The sequence below is a fragment of the Ips typographus genome, linkage group LG3, assembly GCF_016097725.1.
Source record: "Ips typographus isolate SLU linkage group LG3, UJ_Ityp_2.0, whole genome shotgun sequence".
NCBI classification, from domain to species: domain Eukaryota; kingdom Metazoa; phylum Arthropoda; class Insecta; order Coleoptera; family Curculionidae; genus Ips; species Ips typographus.
Genome location: NC_138424.1, coordinates 7741528 through 7767240, shown reverse-complemented (window position 1 = coordinate 7767240; position 25713 = coordinate 7741528). Strand labels below are relative to the sequence as shown.

Genomic DNA, 25713 nt, shown 5'->3' with positions numbered 1-25713 from the left:
ATCATCAGGTTCCACTAAGCTGTTATACGCTCTTAGTACTACCAAGAACCACTAATATGGGACAATATGTAAACTAATTACGACTAATCGATTATGATTTTTTATATGTGGAAAGATTTTGGTACAAACATGTTGAAAATTTTTAGTTAATAACAATTTTCATAAAATCACTCTACTAAATGTTGTGATTAAAACAAAAATAAACATTTTTATAATTGAGGATTGGAATTTCGGCCATCAAATTCATTATGAAATCGCTTCTTCTTTTAAAATATAAAATAGTGAATGAGACTCTGTTTAATACTAAATTATAAAAACATTTATAAAAATTGAAAATAAAAAAAAATTAGTACCCCTGGTGGGACTCGAACCCACAATCCCCTGCTTAGGAGGCAGATGCCTTATCCATTAGGCCACAGGGGCTTGTGAAGTACTTTGCCGAATACCGTACAAAATAAGATTTCTCAAACACATTTTTAGTTGAAATTTTTTGTCAAATTTTTGATATAAAACCAATTATTTTCGTTCACATTCTTTTTAAATACATTGACCAAAGAAATTCACTGCAAGATTTTTATTTTTGCTATTTACAGTGTTGTCGTTTCTACACTAACCATCAGAATTTAGGACATTTCAGAAAGACTGTGCTAGTACTGCTGGTACCTGTGCTACAAGTCACATTCAAAACACAACTCAGCTTATGCTGGCTGTAAGTTCAAGATTTCTGATGTTTGGCAACACTGTTTGTTTCTACCATTATCGTGTTAGTTTGTCACTTGTCAGTCAGTCATGTGTGTGCGAGACGAGAGAGAGACCAACCTAAAAGCGTGTAATGCAAACTGCGATGCCATGTGGTCTAATCCGATCTGATCAGCAAGTACTGTTATTTGAATTGGAAAATAAATAAAATTTTTGTTTTGTTTTCTTGATTGTTGTCAATAGTTTGTTGTTTTGAATTGTTCTCCTCATATTTTGCATAAAACTGTACTTGAATGTTTGTGTATTACCAAATTACTACACTTCAGATGTTAGTTAGACCAGGATTATCCAATCCCATTAAGTAAAACTACCCAAACAACCACTATGATGGCAGGTCTTTCAGGAAAAAGTAAGTCCAGATATGGGAAACAGTTTAACATTTTATATCTTTAAGAAGGTTGGAATTATGTTTCAGGAGTGCCGGAAACCGAAGACCAGCAAAGAATGCGCTTCCAAGTAGAACTTGAGTTTGTACAATGCTTGGGTAACCCCAACTACTTAAACTGTATGTTTGCCTTTTTTCATCCAGCAAAGACAACTGTAAACCCCATTTATTTAGTTTTAGCTCAACGAGGCTTTTTCAAAGACTCCACCTTTATAAACTACCTCAAATACCTACTCTACTGGAAAGAGCCAGACTATGCTAAGTATTTAAAGTATCCAATGTGTCTGTACTTTTTGGATCTGCTCCAGTATGAACACTTTAGAAGGGAACTGGTGAATGCTCAATGCACCAAGTTTATAGATGATCAACAGATATTGTTGTGGCAACATTATACAAGAAGGCGGAATAGGTTGATGACAAACACAGCCACCAATGGAACTAATACAGAACAGAGTCAGAATGTGCCCCCAAATGTTCCTCAACAGAATGGACATATTAATACAAAAATGCCCTAACTGATATTAATAGTGCAAAGTAAGTGAAAGTGATTTGCAATGTGTGGTGTAATTGGGGCTTATATGTGCAAATTGTGGGTCTGTACTATATTTTTATTATTAATGGATTTAGGCTAAGATACCAAAATAAATAAATTACAAGCAAAAGTCTTTTATTACAATTTTATTAGTTACAGAGTTGAGATTTCTTATTTTTCTACTGTAACATATAAGATGGTAAATTGTAAACCACGTGATCTATTATGTTTTATCACGTGAGGGATCAATAAGCGGAACCCAACACTGGCACGAGACCATATTTTAACCTCATATTCCTTTTAAATTAATGACTTTTGACAGACATGAGAATTTGTTTTTATTTTTCGTAGATGACAGACATAGGTCAGTGATTCTGACACAATAACAAAAAGCCTTTCTCATCAACATTTTTTGTCTTTTGTAATAAAAAGAAATTAAATTGTTCAATCGTTGCTTTTATTTTATTTAATGTCCGAATATGGCTTGGACAAGATACCAGACGTTTTTAGCGGTGTTGATGGTGATTACCGGAAGTATTAATACCATAAGCACAAAGTGAGTTGAATTTGAATACCTTATTTTTCATTTATTTTGAATTGTATCCCATTTTTTAATTTGTATTGGGCAGAGTTTTCATTTTGTTAACAATTACCCTTTCACCAATATTTTATCCTTTTACTAACAATTCCTTTTTTACATTGATTGTCAATCATTGATCAAACCACAATTTAAAATGTGTTCTTTTCTAGATGGGCAGATACAATAACATCAGTGGGACGGGATGGCACCGAGAAAAATTTTGACCACCCCTTCTTCCAGGCCAGCACCATGTTTTTTGGTGAATTGACATGCCTGATATTTTTCAAAATATTGTATCGAATCTATTGTCAAAGAGCGGTAAGTTTCAAGCTGTATTCAGAATGTATTTTGTTGATATGATCTTTGTTCTTTGAACAGAGTCAGTGTCTGGAAGATTTGGCAGCAGTGCTGCATTTAAATGTCATATTTTAATAGTTTAATGAAAAGGTAGTTTGGTCTCTCATTTATTACATTAAAATAAAATATTTGTGATTTCATAAATTAAAATTATATTTGATTACTTATCACAATAAATACCATATAAGCATATCTCACATATCTTTCCATTTTCAATTTTGTTGATTAGATATTTTTTGCAGTTCTTATCAGGTTGTACTGATTTAAATAAAGTTACTACTAGTAAGATTTACCTATTTTTGAAGCCCTTATTCAGATTTATATTCAGACACAATGAGTTGATGAGCAAATAGTGGATATAACTAATAAGATTTCTGCTATTTACATCATTGTAACAACTGTACATAAACTGAAAGTGAGGTAGCAGATTTGTGGTATATTGTACAGAATGTCCCTGAAAGGTCTTTACAATGCTCTGCCACAGTTAGCTGGGGTTAAAATAAAGCAATTTAGCCCTATTTGCCTTAATCCAAGTGTTGATAATTACAGGGTGGCAAAGTTAAAAATTAAAATTCAATTTTTAATCCTAGTTTTTATACCAAACTATTTAAAATTATGAAATTAGGTATTAGAGGTATTTTCTGAGATGGGGAATTCTTATCTACCAATGATTTTTACATTCAAGCAATTTGTTTAATTCTTTTGTATTTTTTCTGAGTAATGGTGTATAAAGGCGTATTTGCCTGTTATTTCTACTTAGAAAAGGTATACTTTAGTCATGTTGCTATGGGCAAGCATTTTCAAGAAAAATGTGTTTGAACTACTAAATGTACGTTTATCTCAGTCCAAAACAGTCTCCAGAAGTAGCTCTGTAACTATCAACTTTTGGATTAAGGCAAATATGGCTAAATCACTTTATTTTGATCCTAGCTAACTGCGGCAGAGCCTTGTAAAGACCTTTCAGGGACACTTTGAATATCTCATTTACCAGCAGCAAGACATTGCTGACTAATCACAAATTCTAAAGTAACAGTATCCTGATAGGATTAGAATAGTTTGTTTATATTAATTAAATATTCAAATTGAAATTTGAACTTTACATCCTGTGAATCATATGATTAGTATACCACAAGTTCACCACCAACAGCAGGTTTTTGTTATCACATTCTGGTTATTTGAATAATATTAAGATTAGTTCTGGGTCATTCCACTTTGTTAGTTAATTATATGATAAGCCCAGAAACTGTATAAAATAATTTTTTTAACAGGATGGCACTGAAGATGTGTCAGAGCTTACTAAAGGAAATAGAAACTTCAATCCCCTTATACTGTATATTCCAGCTCTATGTGACATGACTGCCACCTCAATTATGTATATTGGTTTAAATCTAACATTTGCATCCAGTTTTCAAATGTTTAGAGGTATTTGATTAGAAATAAAATTATTGATGCATTATGGTTAATGTGTGTCTTTTGATAGGATCTGTAATCGTATTTGTGGGACTGTTAAGTGTAGCTTTCCTTAATCGCACCCTAGGGAAACGTGAATGGACTGGAATTATTTTCGTTATTCTTGGTCTGGCTGTGGTGGGAGTTGCGGATTTTTCCTCAAACGATAACGACGAAAACCACACCAAAAATGACATAATTACAGGAGATATGTTGATTGTAATCGCTCAAATTATCCAAGCCATTCAAATGGTTGTGGAAGAAAAGTTTGTCCAAGGTGAAAACATTCCTTCACTTCAAGCAGTGGGTTGGGAAGGTTTGTCTTGTAGACAATACCAAAAAAATTGTGATTTTAAAGTTGACTGCAAATTTCAGGCTTGTTTGGATTTATAACATTAGGACTGTTGCAAATACCTTTCTATTTTATTCGCGGGGTGCCACCATTAACTGAACACGCTGGAGATCGATTGGAAGACCCTATTGATGCTCTAATACAAATTAAAAATAGCTGGCAGTTACTTTTGGCTGTATTAGGTGCGATACAACCAATACTGTTATTTTCCTTTATATTGTAAACTTATAAAACAGGTACAATCATCTCGATTGCATTCTTCAACTTTGCCGGCATTAGTGTAACAAAAGAAATGTCTGCCACTACTAGAATGGTACTAGACAGTGTAAGAACCATTGTAATTTGGGTGTTCAGTTTGGCATTCTTTGGTCAGGCTTTCCATTGGCTTCAGGTTAGTTCAAACAGATTTATGAGTTTTTGTAGGATTACAGTTTTGTTTTAGTTGTTCGGTTTTGTTCTGCTAATTATTGGTATGTGCCTGTATAACGGAATCACATTTACATCCACGTTTATGTACGTGAGGGCAGCCATCTACAGAAGAACTGGCAGGAATTATATGGAGGATAGCATAATAAATACCAACGCGGAGGACACTGAACCGTGACGAGGACGAGGTTAATTAAGGTGATTTGTTAACGTTTAGATAGTATGAAAACGTATTTTTTTATTGATAGGAACTATTAAAAATTTGTTTTTGTCTTTAGATACTTATGTATTTTATTACATGACTGATTTGCAATAGAATATTATGACTTGCCTTCCAGATTTTTACTTGATATATTTTAAAACTTATATGAATTCGTTTTACGGCTGATATTAAACAACTTAAAGTGTTAAGTCTATGAGTTGCCTTTTATTACTTATACTTCCGGAAACTCTGAGAAAATACTCAGTAACTTTAACTCAAGTTATTGAGTTTCCCAGAGATTCTGAAAGTTTTTTTATTTTGTCACCAGACAAATTTAAAATTTTTAGCAATAATACAGGGTGATTTTATAAGTATAGGATAAAATTCCATTGAAAAAAAAACATTATTTATAATCAACAATAAAGCCATCAGACGGCCCCGTTATCTTTATTCAAAAATAAAAGAAGTACACATTCAATTTTCATGTCACTCAAAGTCCTAAAATAGAGGACGAATAAGACGAAGAGTGACTAATCCAAACGGCCAATTATCATTTCATCAACAGCACTAACATTTCGTAAAAATTACTAAGGCACACCAGAAGTAACAATTACAGGAATTGTACACCGATGCCGAACTGTACTCCGGGATGCGTCTGATCACCCTTATCGAATCGGTACGGAAAACAATAGTTTACCTCCAAGCGGGCCATGTTGCCTAGTCGCAAAGCCACTCCCAGGCCATAAGACACCCTCGTGTTGTGTTTCAAAAGCTCTAAAAGATCATCCTTGGAGGTTTTCTCTAAAAAATAATTCTCACAACCCGTCCGGATCAGTTGATCTCGCTCTGACCTACCTAAAGAAAAATCTCCGACGTTGCCGGCGTTGATGAAGAAGTGCGTCCTGAAAAGCTCGCCGAAACCGCCTCGACCCGGTCGGAAAGGCAACGGTGTAAACAAATGCACCCCAGCCGCCCAGTACGCGTTCGAGCCCAGGGCATCCCCATCGGCATGGGGGCCCACTCCACGAGTTTCAAAGCCCCGTATAGACAAGGGACCTCCAATGTAGCAGCGGTCAGCTATCGTGATCTTTTTGTCATTGCTTAGTGGGGTTAAGTAGCCTGACATGAAGCTGAATTGAAGCACCTCAAATTTAATTCAGTTGAAATAATTGATTTCGGACAATTTAAATGTTTTGACTGCTGATCAAGCAAAAAAACACTTACTACATCTTCAAACAGTGAAAAATTGTCTTGGAAAAATATCTCGTTCTTTAAATAGCCGATATTGCCGCCCATACCGGCTAACTCTGAAGTCAGTTGCACCAAACCCCTAATTGCAGACAACTAATACGTTCCTACCATTTCAACTCTAGTATTTATGGACTTACCCTCCCGATGGAAAAATTATATCGTCTCTAACATCTACAGATAAGATGTGCTTAAAAGAGGATTTTAGTGAAGGACCTGACTGCTCTCGAACTTCAAATGAAGCGGCTCTAGATAAGGTGGTCAAATCCCGGATTATTCCTTCCCATTGTAAGTTGTGCCTGAACTAGAAAACCCCCTCAACACTTGTTGCAACACCCCGTTTCTCCGTTACTTACTAAAGAAGTGGAGTAAAACCCTAAATCCACTAGCAATCCTCGTTCCAATTGCTTGTAGCCTGAACTAGGCCATTCTGAATGTGCTTGAAGTATCGATGTTTTCAAACTACGTAGAAACACGATATAACCGTTGACTAACTTACCATAATACGACATACTCACGTTGGTCTGTGTTTCCCCCGAAACGGTTTAATAAACGACAAATTAAAGTTACTGGTTTTCTTTGATCCATGACTGTATTCAGCCTGCACTCTTTCGCCCCTTCCTAATATATTTGGCGCTTTCATGCCCACAAGCAGCGACCCTTCATTATTGCCTACTTGTGTGCTTATACCTCCAGTCACTCGTTTGAATTCTTTGACGTCAAAGGTAACCTACTAACATACGATCAACCAATGTTCTTTTTCGGTATAATAAACGTGCCTCTAAACCGTCAGATGTCGCGCTAGGACCTTTGCTAGTGTCAATGTACACTCCAATATTCTTGAAACAGCCTAGTTCATCTAATTTCACTCGAGCCTTATGCGCTTTTAAAAGTACATCCTGAAAGTCTTTAGCTTTGAACAGCTCACGAATGCAATCTTCTACGATGTCGTTTTTTGTACGTCCAAGGCCGTCAATGTTTATTCGGTCTACCCGAACCTAGACAATTGAACGTCTTTGTTGTCATAACAGATGTTGTTAATGTTATAGTCAAATTTTTACCCTTTGAGAATGACGTCATGCAGGTGAAAAAACACGCATGTCTGGAATTAGATCACAAATTTTAACCTACAAATGCTTTGAAAAATGAGTGATCATGGGAGTTTCAGTTGACATTTGGAAACTGTTTCTTTTCGTATTCGAAAAAAAGCAGCACATTTAGAATTAGCATTTGGGCCTTCTCATTGTAGCGCAGCATTTTTATACCTTTGATATTCGTTTAAATCAAAGTGACAGTAAATGTCAACGTTTTTAATTTGACAGGATGACAAAATTAACAACGTGCCTTTTTTGCTAAAATTATTTATTTCACATGTTTGATATGCGAGAAACAAAGATGTAAAAAGATGACGTCATTCTCAAAAGGTAAAAATCCAACTATATTAGTATGTAGATTAAGTTAATACTAAAAAATTGTCAGAATATTGTTAAAAAGGGCTGGTTTTCTCATTGATTTTGAGGAAAACCCATTGAATTTTTATAAATCTAGAGAAAAAGTGCACTCAAGGTAAATAAAACGTCACATGTAGAAAAACAATTTGATGACCAGAAAGAGTGATGTGGCAGTAATCAATATACAGGGTAAACTCTTGTAAATATCTGAAAAGCCAAAAAGTGTAGATGCTAAATAATTACAAGGAATAAAAAAAATATATAAAGCTGTAAAATAATTATTTTGATTTTTTTATGGCTTCTGTTCCTTCTACAACAATTGGCCAAACAAATCGTTGTAGAGGCTGCATTTGTTTTCAGGCTTCATGAAGGTAGTATAGACCGAATGTGACGTCACAATCACATAATTTGACAGTTGGTCAAATTATGGTTTTTCCAAATTACATCATCTTGACATTCCATGGAGTGAGTAGAGTGAAGGAAAACAAATACAACCATTGGCCTTTCAAGTTAAGATCACAGCGCCAGTTGAACTAAAATCGGGCAAACCATCCTAACCAAAATCAAGGTAAACAAATGGAGAAATGACAGCTGGAATGCCAGAAACTATTTTCAAAACTGATCACCAGGGGGAGTATCTCTTATCTTGAAAGGCCAATAGAATCAAACTTTTAGCATTCTGATATCAAAGTTGAAACTTAAAGCTTTTGCAATCATTCACAGGCTAAACAAACATAACAAAGATACTTAAAATGAATGTAAAGAAAATCATGATGTAAAAAATAGAAAAAACAAAAAAACTGAGGTGAATATAAGACTTACTTAAGAAACTAGTTTCATATAATAAGAAGGGTATGTAAGGCAACTCACAGTTAACAAAAAGGCCAAAAAAAGCATAAGATACTTAAGCAAGGCATACAATTTTAGAAAACAGGTTATAATCTGCTGTGCTCTTTTAAAAGTTAACTTTGGAGAACATAATTGTTGCAAATATTTGTATTTTCTCCGTGACTGTTCAATGCCGTTCTCCGTGGTGACACAAGAGATTGAACACTCCTGGAAGTAACTTGTGAACTAAAAAATTTCCTTACAAATCACAATAAGTGTCAGGGACTCTACACATCCATTGATTTACTTTACTGGATGTTGATCCTTTCTACCTTTTATGTGAGTTAGTCCAACAAACATTAAAATTAAACAAAACACCCTTTTTGTACTGCAATAAAACTTACAGGAACAGTTTGCAAATCAACTTCCTTGATATCAGGTTCATCATGTTGTTCTTTAAGACCGGTCTGTTTGGCAAAGTTTTCTACATTTGATGAAGTTTCACTAGGAACCTGAAGAAAAGTTCAGGGTTAATAAAGATTATATTTAGATGTGATCATAATCAAGTGGGATTTGTTCCAGGAAACTCACCTTGGCGTGCACTGTACCCATTTTCAACTATTCTTTACTACACAGTGCGGTTTGTATTTTATGCCGGTTTATACATTTTTTAGTAAAAAAAAGGATTTTCAAGTAAGGTAAATACTACTTTTTTTAAAAAATTGGGAAACTGGGTCGCTCCCAAGGGAACCGTGTGAACTTGACACTGACAGTTGACGGCAGTCCCGTTGTAAAAGTTGAGGTTATGGTCTAATTACTCTAATTTCTTTTTGATATCCGTGTATCGTTAGCAAGCGCCCCCTATAGACCAGTAAAAAGTTGGCTGTTGGGAATGGTAATTTTTAACAAAAATTTAAGTCAAACAAAAACTTTTATTACAAAAAACAAAATTCCTTAGTATAAAATATAAATATTTATCATAACATAAACCTACTTCTCAAATAAGTTTTTATTTTTTGCCTCCTGGAACAAAGCAATCAGTTTTACCAAAAAAATGGGTTGATAAAAATTAATTACCTTTTTTTCCTCCTTTAGGTGCAGCTTCTTTCACGCCTGCTTTTTGATCTGCAGGTTTTCCACCGGCTTTTTTCTGCAAGTACAAACTATGTGTACACTTGCAGGATTTTAGGAGTTACACTTACATCGCCCGCCGGGGCCGCTCCACCGCCTCCTTTACCTCCTTTGCCCTTGCCCATGGAGAAGTTCACTTTCAAACGTATATAATAAGTGTGTACTGCCAAAATAATGCGGGTTACTTGGAATCTGGAATCAACCAGGAGATTTATTTTTAAATAATTCTTGGCAACGCACTGTCACGATTATAAATCTCCGGCGGTAAATAGAAGTAACAATAATATTATTAATTATTATTGCACGGTGCATTTTGGCCCGTCGAAAGTACTATTTTAATCATCCGTAAAACCTTATCACAATCTCACACATGTTGCGATAAAATTTAAAAAGATAATTTCCAGTTTTGCGTATGCAAGTAGTTCCACTGTTTACGGTATGTAATTAAAGATAAGTATTGAATGGAGTGGCCAAGGATCAACAAGTATTTTTTTGAAAATCTGTTAGTCGTGTTTGGTGTGCGATAACAGTGGAAAAATTATGTTTCAAAGAAAACTAAAAGACTGGCAAGTTGCTGCTACCGCTGGTAAGGACACCAAATATACGGGATGTATTTATATTAAATGATACTGTGATAAAGCGACAAACTCAGTTTCTAGTCAACTTTGGACCTCAAAGGTCATTTAACATCTAATTATCAAATACAATTATTTTTAATCGACTGAAGTAGGTAGTACAGTATTACTACGGAACGTCCTCGTCTACGGTGCTGCCGCTTTCAATCCAACTCCGTGAAATGAGCACTTGAGCAGGAGCAAATATGACGTCACGATGAGGTAATTTAGAAAAAATATAATTTAATCACCTGTCAAATTATGTCATCGTGACGTCACAGTAGAGGTCGCTCCTCATAGAACGTCAAAACGAACAATCGCAGAACGCAGCAAAATATTAGTGACAGTGGCATTTATCTCTAACCTCACTTTTTCTCCCATCCATCGTCCCATCAAATTTTTTATAATACTACCAAACTGGTAAAATAAATACTTGTATTTAATTTAACTCGATTTGAATGTATATAGGATTTCATTACTTGCACTTTGACCTTTAATGCGATCATTAAAGTAATGATCCTCTAAAACGCAACCAGTCGTACACAAAACATGTCCCTTCAAAACAATATCAGTTTAAATGCCTTCTTAGGGGCTGCAGTGTTGGGGGTGATTGGTGCAGCAGGGATGTTCCTAGTCGAGCATTATCGACAAGACAAAATGCGTAACGCCATGGCCAAAGACTTGGCCAGACTGGAAAAAGAGATGTCAGTACTAAAGAGTGAATTGCAAACCCTGCAAAGTAAACAGAGTACTGAACGGTAAGTTAAACTAAAGTGTTTTGGGGGCTTAGGAAAAGTCTTGTAAATTGCAGTAAAACTCGCACAAAGAGGTCAAATAGGTTGAGCAGTCAGAGAACAAACTCTGTGATAACTGGTACTACAGATGAGTATTTGAGTGCTTCCAATGCTGATAGTTCTGACTTGGAGTTTTATGATTTAAGTGATGATGAGACTAGTCTAGCTGTTAATAATACTGTTAACTTTGATGTGGTAGGTAATAGTGCCACACTTTTATGTTCAATAATTAATGGCTTGTAGATTTTAAAAGAGTTGGACAGGAATTTAGATGTAGGAGATGTAGAGGAAATTGAGGAAACATTGCAAAAGTTAGAAGACCTTTGTTTAGAAAATCCCAATAATCCTGAGCTGTTATACAGGATAGGTATTTTAAGATTGCTTTATCCCTGTGTGGTTTTTTTTTAAAGAAGTTTATGGGGGATTTTTAGGAAAGGCTCATCATAAACTTGCAGATAAATGTGAAGATAAGGCAGATATGCACAGCAAACTGTCTAAAGGTAAGTTTAGTATTAATTTACATGATAATTATTATTAAATAGCTGGTAGTTTATTATTTCATTAAGGATGATAATATCCTAATAACTGAACATTGTATAAGTAGGTATTACTTACATTTAGTTCCTGCTAGATGAGGCATTGAAGCTGAGCACTAACAGCCACACCTACTCTCCATTTAAAATTTATGTCAATCTGCAAGTTTTTATGTCAAAATTATTAATTTGTGTGTATAAAAGTAAAAGATTACTTACCTTACATGAAAAACTGTACTTTTAAAGCCCAAACTAAACTCAAAATCTAACTGGAAATTAATCATATGAAATCTATCAGATTGGTATATTTCAATTTTAAGTTAAAAAATGTCATTAATGATTACTTTGTAAAAGGTATTGAAGCATGTACCTCTGCACTAACCATTGCCCCAGACCATGCTGAAGTCCATAAATGGTATGCTGTGTTAATAGGTAAGTCTAATTTCCCTTGTTCAGTTCGATTTTCACTTCAAAACACTTAGGAAGCAGGAGTGAGCTGGTATCACTCCAAGAGAGAATAAATGATGGTCATCTGTTTAAAAAGCATTTAGATATAGCAATGTCCATAAGCCCTGAAGATGGCTCCTTGCATTACATGCTGGGAAGGTTTGAGTATGAAGTTGCCGGTTTAAAATGGTAATTTTTTACTTGTGTCACTTTCTGGTTAAGTGTAACAGTATAAATTAGGTATGAGAGAAAAGTGGCGGCAGCCTTTTTTGGTGAACCTCCCACTGCCAGTTTTGAGGAAGCCTGTCAACATTTTTTGGAAGCAGAAAGATTGTCTTCCTTTGAATGGAAAGACAACAGGTTAATGATTGCTAAATGCAAAATTGCTTTGGGAGAGTACAGGGAAGCTGTAGAATGGTTGGAAAAGGCAAAGTCTGGCCGCAGCACAAGTCCCGTAAGTTTTTTGTTTTGCTTAATCACTGAAATACTGCTTAAAAATTAAATTATATTGCAGGAGGAAAAGCTGGACCTGGAAATTAGTGATTTACTTGAAAAGTACAACAGTTATAGGTAGTAACAGTTTTCTGTTTAGTTTTATGAAAAGGTTTTACTGAATATGTTGGTCCGGTTAATTATTGTATGTGTTTAATTTGTCTGTAGTTTGTTGTTAATTTTTACGGTGTATGTTACACATTTATTGGATATTTTTTTAATTAGTTGTTTTAATGGTTAAGACTGAATTTTTCATGAGGCCCTGGAAGTTTTAATGTTAGCCTGAGAATACAGAATTAAGGTTAGGTATTTATTATATTGAAGCTCACTTTGAAAATTTTATGCTCATTTTATTTTAATGTATTGTGTGGTAAAGTGACGAAATATGGAAAAACGTCGATAACTTTCTTGTATAACACTGTAGTAAAAAAATTATCAATTGTTTTTCTGGTATTTAGGCGATGTTGCTAAATTAACCAACTTTTCCTATAGTTGGGAATGTTACACTATAAGCAAAGTTGGTTGCAACTTCTAGAATAATTATAAAGCCTGTTATCTCATGGAAATATGTTTATTACCCTCAATACTGCTTTTATTTACATAAAAGTCATTCCATTGTCCTATATATTTTGTTAAGATGTAGTACCTATGGTAGAGTCTACTGATGTAAACAAAAATATACCTGGTGTAGCTTTGTTCTGTAAACTGCATACAAAATATACAATCAAAACCTATAATCAATTTTATTACTTCACTTCATTTTCTTAATGAAATTAGCACAAGCTTCCTCTAGAGCAGTAAAGCCACTTTTCTACATTTTTCGCATTTTACACAAATTTTGCAAGGGCAACATAGTGATGTCATCCTTAATTTTAACTACACCCTCGTGTAAATCAATAGACAGTAATTCGCCAGTTTGCTCTCGTTCCTCTCCAATTATAACCTGGAAAAAGTTGGAATATTACGTTTGAGTAGTTCGAATAAACCTTAAAAGCGTACCTTAAACTGGTCGCCCCTCTGAGGCCTAACCGGATCTAAATGATCGGCCAGGATGTTTACCACGCGGTCTTCTTCGGGCAAAAACACTGAACACATCGCCCCTGATATACTTCGAATCACACCAGTTTGTCCTACTAATCCGGCGTCATCGTGGCTGTCTCTGATGCGCACTTCAATGTCCACAGTGTGCCAATCTGTCATTGGCAGCACATCCAAGCCAGCACCTGGGGTCTGAGGATTGTAGGGCATCGTAGGGCTGTAGCCTGAGCTCGGTGTGTTGTATGGGTTGTTACTAGCCGGAGACTGCCCGTAACCTATTGCATTGAACATAAATTTAACAAATTGGATACTTGAAACCTGCAAAACTAGTCATGTTGGTTACCTGGGTCATGGATTGCAAATGGGCTTGCTTGTAAAGTAATTCACATTTTGAGTATACAAACAAAAAGAAAGATTGACAACAAACTTACCAGTCGCAGGCGAAGGTGTAGAGATGGCGCTCTGGTACCCACCGTAAGGGCTGTACGAACTTTCGTAGACGCCGCCTGGAGTTTGAGGGGTAAATGGTGGATTCATACCACCAGGTGTACCTTAAACAAACAAATAGAAATGTTTCTTTAGTATAAAACAGTTAAACCCACTAGTTTTTCACATTTTGAGAATTTTCAAACACACTTACTTGGATTATAGGCAGGAGATGGGTAAGTGTTGGGTACGCTGGGATCCCATTCAGAACTAGCGTTAGGGGTTCTGGAACCATCATGGATGGGTGTCATAGAACCATAATGTAACGGAGTACGAGACCCAGAGTCTGCCATGGGAGTTTTGTTGCCAATATCCCGATAAAGAGGAGTCTGACTGCCTGAATAAGCTGGTGTACGACCGTAGCTCGAAATCGAACCGTCCTTGGCTGGGGTTCCTACGTCCGCTATATGATTCCGATCCACGGAAATTGTCTGCCAAAATCCACCTAATTAAATTACTTCCACAAATCTGGAATGATTACGCACCTGACAAGACGTGTGTAGCTCAATACGAGCTGTGCTCTGCGTGGCATCCTTAACAATTCCAATGTTGCCTTTATAAGGCCCTTTTGTAATCTTAATGGTAGTCCCGATAATATCTCGGTCGCGTGAGACCCGTCCTCTGCCACGTCCTCCTCCAGGTCCTCCACCGCCTCCACCTCCAAAACCGCCCACACCTCCACCGCCACCGCCACTTGAAGGATGCATGGGGGAGCTTCTCCGTGGAGACATAAACTCCATTCCGGTACCCAATTCAGCGTTGGGTACAATTTTACTACCACCGGCTAATTGCAAGTGCTTCGTTTTGCACACGAAAATACCGCCGTTTTGTAGAAATTCCACCGAATACAGAAAAGCGTAATTGCGATAGAGGTGTTTGATTTCACCCGAGAATCCTGAGTGTGGACCATCTATTACCTAGATTTTAAAGTAAATGAATTTTAATATAATCATTAAGTAAGTTATTTTTGTTAACGTTTGGACGAATTATATAATAAATAATAATTTCATGAACTGATGATTTTGAGTTTGCATTTTTAATTTACCCTGGAAACTGTTGTTTTCAAAAAAACCTTGAACCTAAAACTAGAATGAGTAAAATCAGTTTCAGTTAAATGTTGATGACCATGAAAGCTGCTTGGAATATTTTTAATGTTGAGTCAAATAAATGTACCTAAACTTGTGCCAATTTTCAAAAATGGCGAACAACAGTCCGCCTCCAATTATCGACCAATTTCTTTGCTCTCAGCGTTCTCAAAGGTATTTGAGAAAGCCATCTACAGCCAAATTGTGCATTTTTTGGATGCACACTCTATACTTTCTGAAACCCAGTTTGGTTTCTGAACTCAGAGATCCACTGAACTTGCAATATAGGTACTGTTCTCGCGGAGTGAGTTTACCCGTGCGTCACGAAGGCTACGTCATTTATAATCATTATGAATCAAATCAAGTTTTCGTCAACAAACCTGTTGTGTTCATATTATAGAAAAGGGCGTGTCTACAGCTTCGTCACGTTTAAAATTTTGCGTGTATTGTCAGTCAGAAACTAGAGATCTTTGACTGCAAATTTGCACTAAAACAACCTTATACCAAAGCAAATCAAAAATATCTTGACCGAAATAACATTTTTTATTTATGAGAAGTCTCCGTTTGGATCATAGAATCCCGTCTAAATTTGAAACCTAATTTATTTACCAAAATTCGCAGAGATGTATCACAATATGTAGTATTTCTTTAACTTTAAGCTCTTGATTTAGGTTCTGGATGGTTACATGTTTCTCTAAAATAAATACAACAAATTAAAAATTCAATAAGACATTCTGAGTGATGCTGTAGTATCTCATATCTCATTTTCAGGTTGCAATCCACTAATTTTATTTTAAACCCGCTGGAAAACATTTTAGACGCTTATTTTATTTTTTCTATGACTTTATTATTAATATGTTTGAAGAAATTTGTATGAAAAATCTATAATGCAACCCAAAAAATCTCAGTCTCTGGAAACAATGAAATGTTAATAGATGTTTCTTACAAAAGTAGATATATTTTACTATTATTAACATACTATCGTTGTACATATCATATAATGTATTTCGAACATCCATTTTAATGCTTTCAGATAAATCAGTGGTCTTGACCCGCCGATAACGACTCGATTTAGGTTTTCTAGGTGAGGAAATCATAAGATTACTTGCTTGCTTTTTCCGAATCGAATAAACAGTTTTGCGGGAAATTTTCAAAGCAGCTGCAACCTTCTAGTATCAAAAAATACATCAGTAAGAATATGTAAGGTCTTAAAATTTCTTATTTTCTTCCTGAACAGATGATAAAGCTTCTAAAGGTCCTCCATTAGTTTTTTCCAATTCAAAATATTCACAAAGGTTAAGAATTAACTGCTGGGTTTGTCTGTAGAGAATTTTTCCAGGCATTATCTAAAAAAATACTGTAATAGTAAGTAATTACGAATTTAGGAAAAACCAAATGGCTAAATAAAAATCATAATAGACACTCCCACTTTTTTTTCAAAACAGGTTAGTAATTGTGCCAATTTTGGTTAGATCGTGACAGCCGACATAAAAAAATTAAAATATTAATAATACTATTATGAAAGTACTTACAGAATGTTAAAAGCGTAGAAACAATAGCTCTTAAAAGAACTGTGGTGGTGTGGTAAATAGAAAACTTTATAAATGATTAACAACACAAAGAAACGGAAAAGAATTAATAGTAAACAAATCAAATAAATTTCGATGGTTGTCAAACTGACAATGACTGAAATAGAAGCGCTAATCAGTAAATGTTTTTTCGGGAACACATTCACTTAGATATTTACCCTTTCTGAAAGTGAACAATAGACAAGGATGAAGTCAATAATGCATGTCTACTTCTAAATCACAGGGGGATGACGCATGGGTAAACTCAGACCGCGAGAACAGTATAATACATTGTCGTACCTACAAGGTTGGCTTATAACTATTTTGATCTATCAAAAGCATTTGACACAATTGATCATGATATATTCTTAAATAAAGTACGATCCTATGGTATAAGGGGACAAAGTGCTTCTCTGATTAGTTCAATACTTGACAAATAGAAAACAGAATGTTTGTGTCAGATACGAAGGTAGATATTATTATTCCACAACTGTCACAACAAATCAGGATGTACTCCAAGGTTCAATTTTGGGGCCGTTACTTTTCATTTTGTATGTGAATGATTAAAAAGTAGCCCTAGAAAGAGGCAAAATATGTCAATATGCGGATGATACTTCAGTTATTGTCTGTAGACCATCCATCAATCAATTGTCTACTGATTCCTGCCGGATAGTCAGAGAGATGCTAGAATGGTGTAATAAAAATTCCTTAAATTTGAATTCAGACAAGACCGGACTTCTACACTTTGGTAAAAGTATTGATCAAATGGCTTCTATATACTCAAGAGTAGTTCAACTACTCAAATGTAATCGAACTACTCAAATGTAATTGAACTACTAAAAAGTAATTTATTTATTGGCAGTAGTAAATGTACAGGGTGTCCAAACAAGAGTGGCACTCGGCTTTTTTGACTTAACGGTTAATCGTAGAGCTTTGAAAAAAAAAATTTTGTTATAAAAAGGGGCCAAAAGAATCGCTAGAAAATATTTTCAGTTTCAGGAAATGTCCTCAAGAGGGCGTACTAACAACTTTAACTTAAAAAAGTGCATATCTCCAAAATTTCAAATACAAATGCACTTTGAAAATACTTGCAAACGGAACCTACGTTTACTAGCAACAACTTTGATTAAAACCTTTTTTCTCCATTTCTTGACTTAAAGTGGTGGGGGTAAGTCAAAAGTTGCTTTAAAAAACTGCGATAACTTCGAAACCCTTTGTCGTAGAACATTAAGTTTGGCACCATTGAAAAGAGCAGGTTTTTTTCTATTAGATGCTCCATAAATAATTATTTAAAGTTGTTTTCTTTCGTCCACAGGTGGCGCTTTCTACAAAGAAATATTATTTTACCGCCTAACTCAAAAAAATTAAATGCAACCTATAGCGTTGTTTAATGTTAAAATGAAGAGAACAAAATACTACACCAGGCAGCAAAAATCGCAACTTTCTAACTTTTTTCTATTTTTTCATTTACCCAACCAAAACGCCGCTCTGAATCCGGTTCAGTAAACCGCTACTTCTCGACCGCGCAAAACACAACAATCGTATCTAACCTCAAAAACAAGTAGTTCCATTACTTTAACATTATTTGTGTGTTGTGGTTACGATGGCCACTCGTCAATGAGACGTTCAGCCAGTTTAACAGCGCGATTACGCGATACACGATTACTAAAGTTCCGCGGAAGAGGCACTTGCGTGCGTCTGAGAAACTCTCATCCCTCCCGCTTGCAGAATTTTACAAAAAATACTAATATGTGTACACAAAAAAGTCTAAGAGCGATTAAGGGCACGATCCGAATAAAAGATATAGTCATTCCTCGTGGAAACTATAACCATCACTGTCACATCCACGTGGTCTTGACCTAGGTTTTCACCCTTTCCGCCTCCTGGAAGTGCACCGCACAAGACAATTCCCCGTAGACCTTTAGGAATCGACTTTTCCACTTAGAGGCCCCACATTTCCACTCGATCGGCTGCGGAATTCGGTCGTCAACTTCAAATTTCTCTGAACACCGTTTCAAGAAACGTGGTTTCTTAGCGACAAAAATGGCGCCCACGAAACAGACGTGCGATACGTTTCAAGTTGAAAATCGAAGTCCTTTAACATTATTTGTAATTCAACTACTCTGAAAGTAGTTCAATTACTCTGAGAGTAATTCAATTACTCTGAAAGTAATTCAACTACTTTCAAAGTGGTTCAATTACAGAACAAATCGTAAAATCAATTACCAATTACAACTACTTTTGCGGAGTAATTGAAAAATCAATTACAATTATTGTTTTTGAAAAGTAATCTAATTACAGTAGTTCAATTACTTAAAATTAATTGAACTACATTTTCCAATTAAAGTAATTCAACTACCGACAGCTCTGGGTATGTCCATATAAACTATAAATCACTTCCATGTACCGATAGCGTAAAATTTCTAGGCGTCTATATCGACCCAGCACTGCGTTGGAATCATCAAACCGATAGATTACGTGCAAAGTTGAGCAGTCTTTGTGCACTTCTTCGACGGATAAGAGATAGAATAATCAGATTTATAATCAAATTATCTCCACAAACATCATGTAAGCCATACTTTAAGGAACTAGGAATACTTACATATTATTTGTCTCTAGTAATGTTTGTTAAAAAATACCCGCACCTTTTTGTGCTCAACATGGACAAGTATGACAACAATCTTACTTCAGTCACAAGAACAAGGGGAGATTTGAGAATTCCCCAACATCAATCAACCTTATTTCGAAAGGGGCCACAACACAAAGCAATCAAAGCATATCAACTGCTTCCTAGTTACCTAGTTAAGTCAATTGAAAATATAAAAAAAATAGAAAATCTGTCATAAGCTTCCTGTTGGAAAAGTGTCTGTACACATTTGCTGAATAGATTTAGTGTCAATTATTAACCAGTGGGTACTCTTTTGTTGTACCTGGAATTGTATTTTGTGACGTTGCTTATGTTATTTTGTAATTGTGCTAGCAATAAAGAGTTTATTATTATTATTATGACGTTCTTCAATAAACTTATATTATTTGCATGAAAAAATTCTTGGAATGTTTAGGACAATGGTAGAGATTTTTGGTAATTTTCGGATGGTTTACAGTGCTATTTAGAGGCCTTGACATTTCAAAAACAATCCTCTAGAAGCCTCTGACAATGCTAAATACTTCTTAATAAGTTCAGGACAAATACTTAAGCCTCTAACAATTTTTGAGATTATTTTTCTTGACTAAACCTTCTTGTCAATTTTTTCGACTGCGACGTCATACTAATTTTGTTTGATTTTCAGTATACTTGTGAATGTCCCTTAATGACTTTAAGTACAAACTGTTTGAAATAGTAGAATCATATCCTCACCTTAACCATGTCGCGTCTGTGTAAGCTATTCCTGTAGGAATCCAATGCGGCCAGGAATCGGTTAATTTTTCGTTTTTGTAGAGAACCTGGTCTGCACTCCACCACTTTACCTAATAGATTAATTACAAAGAGTCTTGTATTTTTATAGATCAGAAAACACGCCTAATCGGCACTATTTCCACTTTTCATAGACTACTAACCGTGCATGTTGAGAACGTGAAAATTCTCCCTCTCTAACCGGACAATAACTCCAACAGTTTCAGCGTCCAAAGTAACCAAATCGCCCCACTCAAACTTGCCTAATGAATCCACACCACTGGCCATGTCACTGCACAGTTGCAAGTCTTTGGGCAGGATTTCCATTTCGTGCATTGTCAAATCAGAAATCAAAACAACACGGTTTGCTTCCACTCGCACTACCAAGCCGGTATCACCCTCATAACGTCCTAAAACCATTTCAAATAAACAGATAGATGAACCAGTTTAACCAAATCCAAAACCAAGCCACTTTATCAACTTGATCATAATAAATAAAATAAAATATCAAATTACAGACCTGCTAAGACTTTAACGTGATCTCCCATCCTGAAATATTTCTTCAACTCGCTCGCCTGAAAGACTAACGGATCTTTCAAATCCTCGTGCTTTGGCATGATCGTGATAGTGGAGCCTTCAATACTGAAAGTTTACCAGAGAAAAATTAAAAATCTTTAAGCCATTTTAGAATGCGGTTCATTAAATTTTCATATGTAATAGATTGAATATGTTTGCTGCTGTATTTGTTCAAAAATAAAGCAAAACAATATTTTTAAATGTCCAAAAAATTGTAATTGTCACTGCTTAGACCACTCCAGGATGACGTCAATAACAGTTCAAATAGGTGCATCCTTATTTGTAAAGAGAGACACTGTTGCCACAATAATTATTGTTTACAGTTTTACAGTTTTTTCAGTTCAGTTTCAGTTTCAATCTAAAGTTTGTTGAAAATACTTTCACAGGCAATACTTTGTACTTACTAAACGGTACAAACGATCTCAAAGTAAATATCGTCACGATATGTCAAAGTCACCTATTTTATGGTCTACACAAAAAAATAACCAAACAAAATGATGTTCAATTTTTTAAATCACAATTTAATGTTAGTAAATGCGTCCGAACTTACGTTAAGATTTTTCCTTGCAAATTTATCAATTCTCCCTCCACCACTTCCACGTTGTCGCCGGCACTGAACGAATGCGTGACTCCTTTATCTTCTTTCTCAGCAGGCAACTCCAAATCAATCCCTTCCGGCTGTTCTTCGAACCGTTCCAACTCAGCCAGAGTGGGTTTCACTCCATCCACAATAACCGCACTAAGAGTAAAGTTCTTATAAAGAAATCCTTTTCTTGAATAACGGTTGCCTTCAAATATTAGAAAGTCACCGTCTGAAGTCACCTCTCCACCTGCAAAATTCATATTATCGCGTGATTAATTAAAGACTAGTGCCGCATTAGAGGCAAAATTACCTATAGCTCTAATGGCTTCAGGATCGAAAGGTTTCGGAGGAGGCCTACGTTTCTTCTTCCTTTTTTCAGCTTCATTATCCTGTAAAACGCATTTTTGTAACTTTAACATCTATTCAGACTATCAACTTACTGATTGTGTAGTTCTTAAAGCACCACGTAATCTAGTGTAGTCAATACGCGGTAGGATCTTCAAGTGGACTTGATTTTGAGCCATGTCAAAATAGTCAACTTGGGCTATGTCATCCTTATAGAGGCCACGCTTCAACCTAACCCACTGCTTTGATTTTAAGCCTGAAACCATTCTGCATAAATTTCGATAATCACAAGTTTTGCTACCACAAACCTGTTTGTTCTTTGACCACCCTCAAAACATCAGTCATTTCTTTAATGGGAACCATTTGCTGTTTCCAAATTCCCACTCTCAAGTTGCCAATATTTTCCATTGCAGCCTAAACATTGTTTTTTTTTTTAATTAAAAATACGCTTAAACTTCTCAATCCTACCTTAACATGAGGTTGTTTGTAGGCTTCAATGTAGATAAACCCTTTAACTCCTTCAGGAGCCACCACTGACTTGATTTGAAGTGGTTCATTTGTGTTTTGGTACGCTAAAAATTTGCGCATTAACTGCAGGCAGGTCACTTTTTCTTCGCCTTGTCGGCACTTTACCATCCACAAATTAGGATCCCTAGAAAGCAAACAGTGTTGACACTACTAGTTTGTATTGTATTGGTTTTGGACATTACTTTACACCAGGCAGCAAAGTTTGCTGAGTGATTTCATCAGACATTTCTTCACCGCCATCACCAAAATGCTTAATAGCAGCACCGTCGTCTGCGTATTTTTTACGCAAATACTCTTCAATTTCATGTTCTTTCTGGGCATCCCATAAACTCGTTCCTCGACGCCGTCCTTCTATTTCCCGGGCAGTAAGCCCAACTTCATCAGTCTCATTCGAAACTATTCCCATTTCCTGGGCACCATCCTCCCACTCATCTTCATCTTCAACTTCGTCATCCACCTCCGCTTCGTCAATAATAAAACCACCATATCGGTCCTTCTTTTTGCGTTTCTTCGATCTCCCACCATCACTGTCGTCCTCCTCTGAGTCATATTCCTCGCTATCTCGTAAACTCTGTCCGTCAGGCTCTTCTTCCTCTTGAACATCTTCAGGTCCAGAAGCTTCTCTAGCTTCGGAGCCGGATCGCCGTGAGCCGCTTCGGCTTCTACTGCGACTTCTAGATCTACTCCGAGACGCTGATCGAGATCTGGAACGGACGCTCCCACTTCTTGACCGTGATCTGCTTGGCGAACGAGATCTTGAAGGTGATCCGGATCTGCTTCTACGCGATCTGACACTACCCCTTGAACTGCGTGATCTTACTGAACCAGCTTCAGATCCGCGATCTGAGTAATTGCTACCTTCAGAGTCTGACATGTTGAAATTCTACCCTATCGGGTACAAAAACTGTAAAATAAACAAATATTTATTGTTAATTAAGCACAAAGAAATATAAATTTAATAGTAATTTTTTTGCAAGTATACTTTTTTAGCAAATATTAAATTGCAAATTGTTGAGAATGCATTACCACTAAAAGCAAATACAAGAGATGAGTAAGGCAAAGGCAGCAATAGTTTATTAGGTTCAATCTATACATCCAGGAATAATTTTAATGAACTTTTAATGATTTTTTTTGTAAGGGGAATTGAATGAAGACCATATATTTAAATGCAAATTGACTTTATAATACAATTTCATGGTTTTCAAGTCAATTATAAAAATTGATCCAAACCCACATTCCAAAAATTGTCGAAGTCACTTCAAATAGCTTGAAAATTGACTTAGTTCCATCATTTCAAGGAATTAAAGGCAATTATAATAAAAATTGATTTGATAGCAATTATTTAGAGGTACCAGATCAGTTTTCAAGTTTTGAATAACATGAAACCCATAAAAATCATATTCATCATATAAAAACTAACATGATAATATCATTTCAATATTTTCAAGTTAATTATCATGCTGAATGTCTAATTATCATGGAAATTGGGTTAATAACTTACACTTACACTTGAAGGTTTTCAAGTCAATTTGATAGTCAAATATCTTGAAACATTGACTTAATAACACAATTTCAAGCTTTTCAAGTCAATTATCATGACAATTGACTTGATAGCAATTAATCTGAGGTTTTCAAGTTTTAAATAACATGAAAATCATGACATTTTACTTAATAGCATAATATCACAATTTTTAAGTCAATTATAATGAAAACAGACCTGACATTGTTATTTCAAGGTTTTTAAATCAATTCAACATGAAAACCATAAAAAAAGACTTCATAGCAACCTGGGAGCAAAAAGAACAAGTATCAGGAGGTAGCAAATCGCCCATTTGTGCATTAAGAGACCGGGGACGTAAGTCGCCATCTGTGTCCCCCACATTCACCTACTGCGCGGTAGTCGTAAAACAGTTTTGTTTATATTTGGTGGTATGTGAAGTTAGCTAAAAACCACAAAGATTTGTTGTTTTTGTTTGTTTTGCTTTTGGGTCCATTAAAGATTAATTTTTGCAAACTTAAATTAGTTGAATTGACGAGTGGATTTTGTGTGTGATTTTCTGACAGTTTACGGCGCCATACTGTCCCCTATTTTTGTTTTCCTCTTTGATTGTATTGCTCCTTCCTGCTATATTTTTTTATTCATTGATAGCAACATTCCAAGTCAAATTTAACATTTAACTACCAAATCAAATTAACTATTTTAAAATTTAATTTCTGCAAATTATGTCTCTCCCTGAACAAAAAAGACAATTTTGAGACAATAACAATAACATAATAGTAACTCCACATGTGCAGCTTTTGCATAAATTGCAGCACTATTGATAGTTGTTAGTCATCAAACAAGAAAAAGCAGATTTTTTGAGCAATTACAAACTACAAACTGTGCCATGATTTACTCAAATGCTACACATGTGGACTTAGCATTATACTGTGATTGTCAAACTGGGGCTAAGTTACACTATTTCAAAAGAACCAATAAGGCCAACATTGGATTTGAAACTCTTTGGGTAAAGTTATTAGATTTACTATTTATACTGAAGTGGTATTATATTAACAATTGTCACTTATTGCACTTTAAGCCAAGCTCAAGTTAAGGATGATGCAGACTACTTATAACTTTTTCACCAGTATTTTCACAGGGTGAACCACATATAACATAACTTAAACTTGCTCTAAAGTTTGACAGTGCAAGTGAAGGTTAAGGATTAAACAATCCTAGTTTTTAGATTACTTGGCACTGATATTTTAGGAACACCTTAAGCTCTACTTAGGCTATGTAGTGATTTGACTGTGCTAGGTCATGTGCAAAATGTCACAGTCAAATTAAAACCTTAGGGTGCTCTTAAATATGTCAGTGCAAGCGGCCCTTAAATGCCCTTTACAAAAGAACCCTTTGTCCAACAAATGTTGAAAATTAATAATAATTACCTCAACACTTACGTAATAAGAGAAATAACAGAATAACAGTTTATTAACTACCTTTCTTTTTTATAAAATAGACACTGAAAGCAACAATAAAATGAAATAATTAAAAATTAACTAAAAGCTAACCTATATTTGGCCTTTACTAAAATGCACTGTTGGCCAACATATTTGCTTGAAAACAGATGGTACAATTTTTAATTTTAAGTTATATGTATTTAGAACTTGTTATTTTTCATGGTTAATTCAATTTTTTCTTACATAAAGGATTGTAGTGGATTGTGTATTTTTTAAGAACTAGGGCTAGTACTAGGGTGGTAGTTAAATAAAAAAAATTAAAAATTACGAAGTGCATTGTCCAACGCCACAATACAAATTAGAAGAACGGTCACTTACCAGTGATTTGCAACAAACTTTCCAAAACTAATAAACACTTTGCTTTTAAAAAATAAATTAACAAATTGGAAACACTACAAACAGGAGCTCCATTTTGGTTGTGTTTACCGTTTCGCATGTTTCCGTCTCGGTTTCGGCAAAATGACATTTGACTTCTGCCGGCCACGCGATGTTTTAGTAGTAATCACGTGACACATTTAAATTACAGAAGC

The 25713-nt window shown here is 35.3% G+C and overlaps 5 protein-coding genes, 1 long non-coding RNA gene and 1 other non-coding gene across 11 annotated transcripts; 3 read left to right on the top strand and 4 right to left on the bottom strand.

Annotated features, from left to right (window-relative positions):
* Positions 1 to 350: 350 nt before the first annotated feature.
* Positions 351 to 423, bottom strand: TRNAR-CCU (transfer RNA arginine (anticodon CCU)). Its single transcript has one exon. It is a non-coding gene; the product is annotated as a tRNA-Arg (tRNA).
* Positions 424 to 804: 381 nt separating this feature from the next.
* Positions 805 to 1806, top strand: MED31 (mediator complex subunit 31). 3 transcript variants are annotated; one of them, XM_081976532.1, is made up of 3 exons: positions 805 to 1108; positions 1175 to 1264; positions 1319 to 1806. In XM_081976532.1, the coding sequence occupies exons 1-3, from the start codon at positions 1084 to 1086 to the stop codon at positions 1657 to 1659; spliced, it is 456 nt and encodes a 151-aa protein (XP_081832658.1). In that variant the 5' UTR covers positions 805 to 1083; the 3' UTR covers positions 1660 to 1806. The 3 variants fall into 3 exon arrangements, with proteins under 3 accessions (XP_081832658.1, XP_081832656.1, XP_081832657.1); XM_081976530.1 differs by having other exon boundaries at positions 807 to 1108; positions 1154 to 1264; XM_081976531.1 differs by having other exon boundaries at positions 809 to 1108; positions 1157 to 1264.
* A 231-nt stretch (positions 1807 to 2037) lies between these two features.
* Tango9 (transport and golgi organization 9) lies at positions 2038 to 5256 on the top strand. The gene is made up of 7 exons (XM_081976528.1): positions 2038 to 2232; positions 2427 to 2574; positions 3882 to 4035; positions 4094 to 4378; positions 4438 to 4596; positions 4651 to 4805; positions 4857 to 5256. Exons 1-7 carry the CDS (start codon positions 2156 to 2158, stop codon positions 5016 to 5018), a joined length of 1140 nt encoding a protein of 379 aa, XP_081832654.1. The 5' UTR covers positions 2038 to 2155; the 3' UTR covers positions 5019 to 5256.
* Positions 5257 to 5445: 189 nt separating this feature from the next.
* On the bottom strand, positions 5446 to 9354 carry LOC145727097 (sorting and assembly machinery component 50 homolog B). Of its 2 annotated transcripts, none has more exons than XM_081976526.1 (9): positions 9161 to 9354; positions 8974 to 9081; positions 7070 to 7288; positions 6809 to 7020; positions 6647 to 6752; positions 6431 to 6594; positions 6267 to 6372; positions 5898 to 6186; positions 5446 to 5816 (listed from the first exon to the last, which is right to left on the bottom strand). In XM_081976526.1, the coding sequence occupies exons 1-9, from the start codon at positions 9179 to 9181 to the stop codon at positions 5653 to 5655; spliced, it is 1389 nt and encodes a 462-aa protein (XP_081832652.1). In that variant the 5' UTR covers positions 9182 to 9354; the 3' UTR covers positions 5446 to 5652. The 2 variants fall into 2 exon arrangements, with proteins under 2 accessions (XP_081832652.1, XP_081832651.1); XM_081976525.1 differs by having other exon boundaries at positions 5446 to 5843; positions 9161 to 9352.
* A 291-nt stretch (positions 9355 to 9645) lies between these two features.
* On the bottom strand, positions 9646 to 10054 carry LOC145727101 (uncharacterized). The gene is made up of 2 exons (XR_014177778.1): positions 9772 to 10054; positions 9646 to 9719 (listed from the first exon to the last, which is right to left on the bottom strand). It is a non-coding gene; the product is annotated as an uncharacterized LOC145727101 (long non-coding RNA).
* Positions 10055 to 10127: 73 nt separating this feature from the next.
* On the top strand, positions 10128 to 13317 carry LOC145727099 (regulator of microtubule dynamics protein 3-like). The gene is made up of 9 exons (XM_081976529.1): positions 10128 to 10286; positions 10904 to 11072; positions 11126 to 11303; positions 11352 to 11475; positions 11540 to 11608; positions 11996 to 12073; positions 12124 to 12277; positions 12329 to 12542; positions 12603 to 13317. The coding sequence occupies exons 1-9, from the start codon at positions 10241 to 10243 to the stop codon at positions 12660 to 12662; spliced, it is 1092 nt and encodes a 363-aa protein (XP_081832655.1). The 5' UTR covers positions 10128 to 10240; the 3' UTR covers positions 12663 to 13317.
* On the bottom strand, positions 13133 to 25632 carry Spt5 (Transcription elongation factor subunit Spt5). Of its 2 annotated transcripts, XM_081976522.1 has the most exons (16): positions 25502 to 25632; positions 22366 to 23087; positions 22124 to 22307; positions 21964 to 22069; positions 21751 to 21911; positions 21621 to 21699; positions 21278 to 21557; positions 20672 to 20793; positions 20316 to 20561; positions 20116 to 20225; positions 14590 to 15021; positions 14259 to 14535; positions 14050 to 14169; positions 13962 to 13988; positions 13580 to 13893; positions 13133 to 13523 (listed from the first exon to the last, which is right to left on the bottom strand). In XM_081976522.1, exons 2-16 carry the CDS (start codon positions 23055 to 23057, stop codon positions 13392 to 13394), a joined length of 3282 nt encoding a protein of 1093 aa, XP_081832648.1. In that variant the 5' UTR covers positions 23058 to 23087; positions 25502 to 25632; the 3' UTR covers positions 13133 to 13391. The 2 variants fall into 2 exon arrangements, with proteins under 2 accessions (XP_081832648.1, XP_081832649.1); XM_081976523.1 differs by lacking the exon at positions 13962 to 13988.
* Between the last annotated feature and the right edge of the window lie 81 nt (positions 25633 to 25713).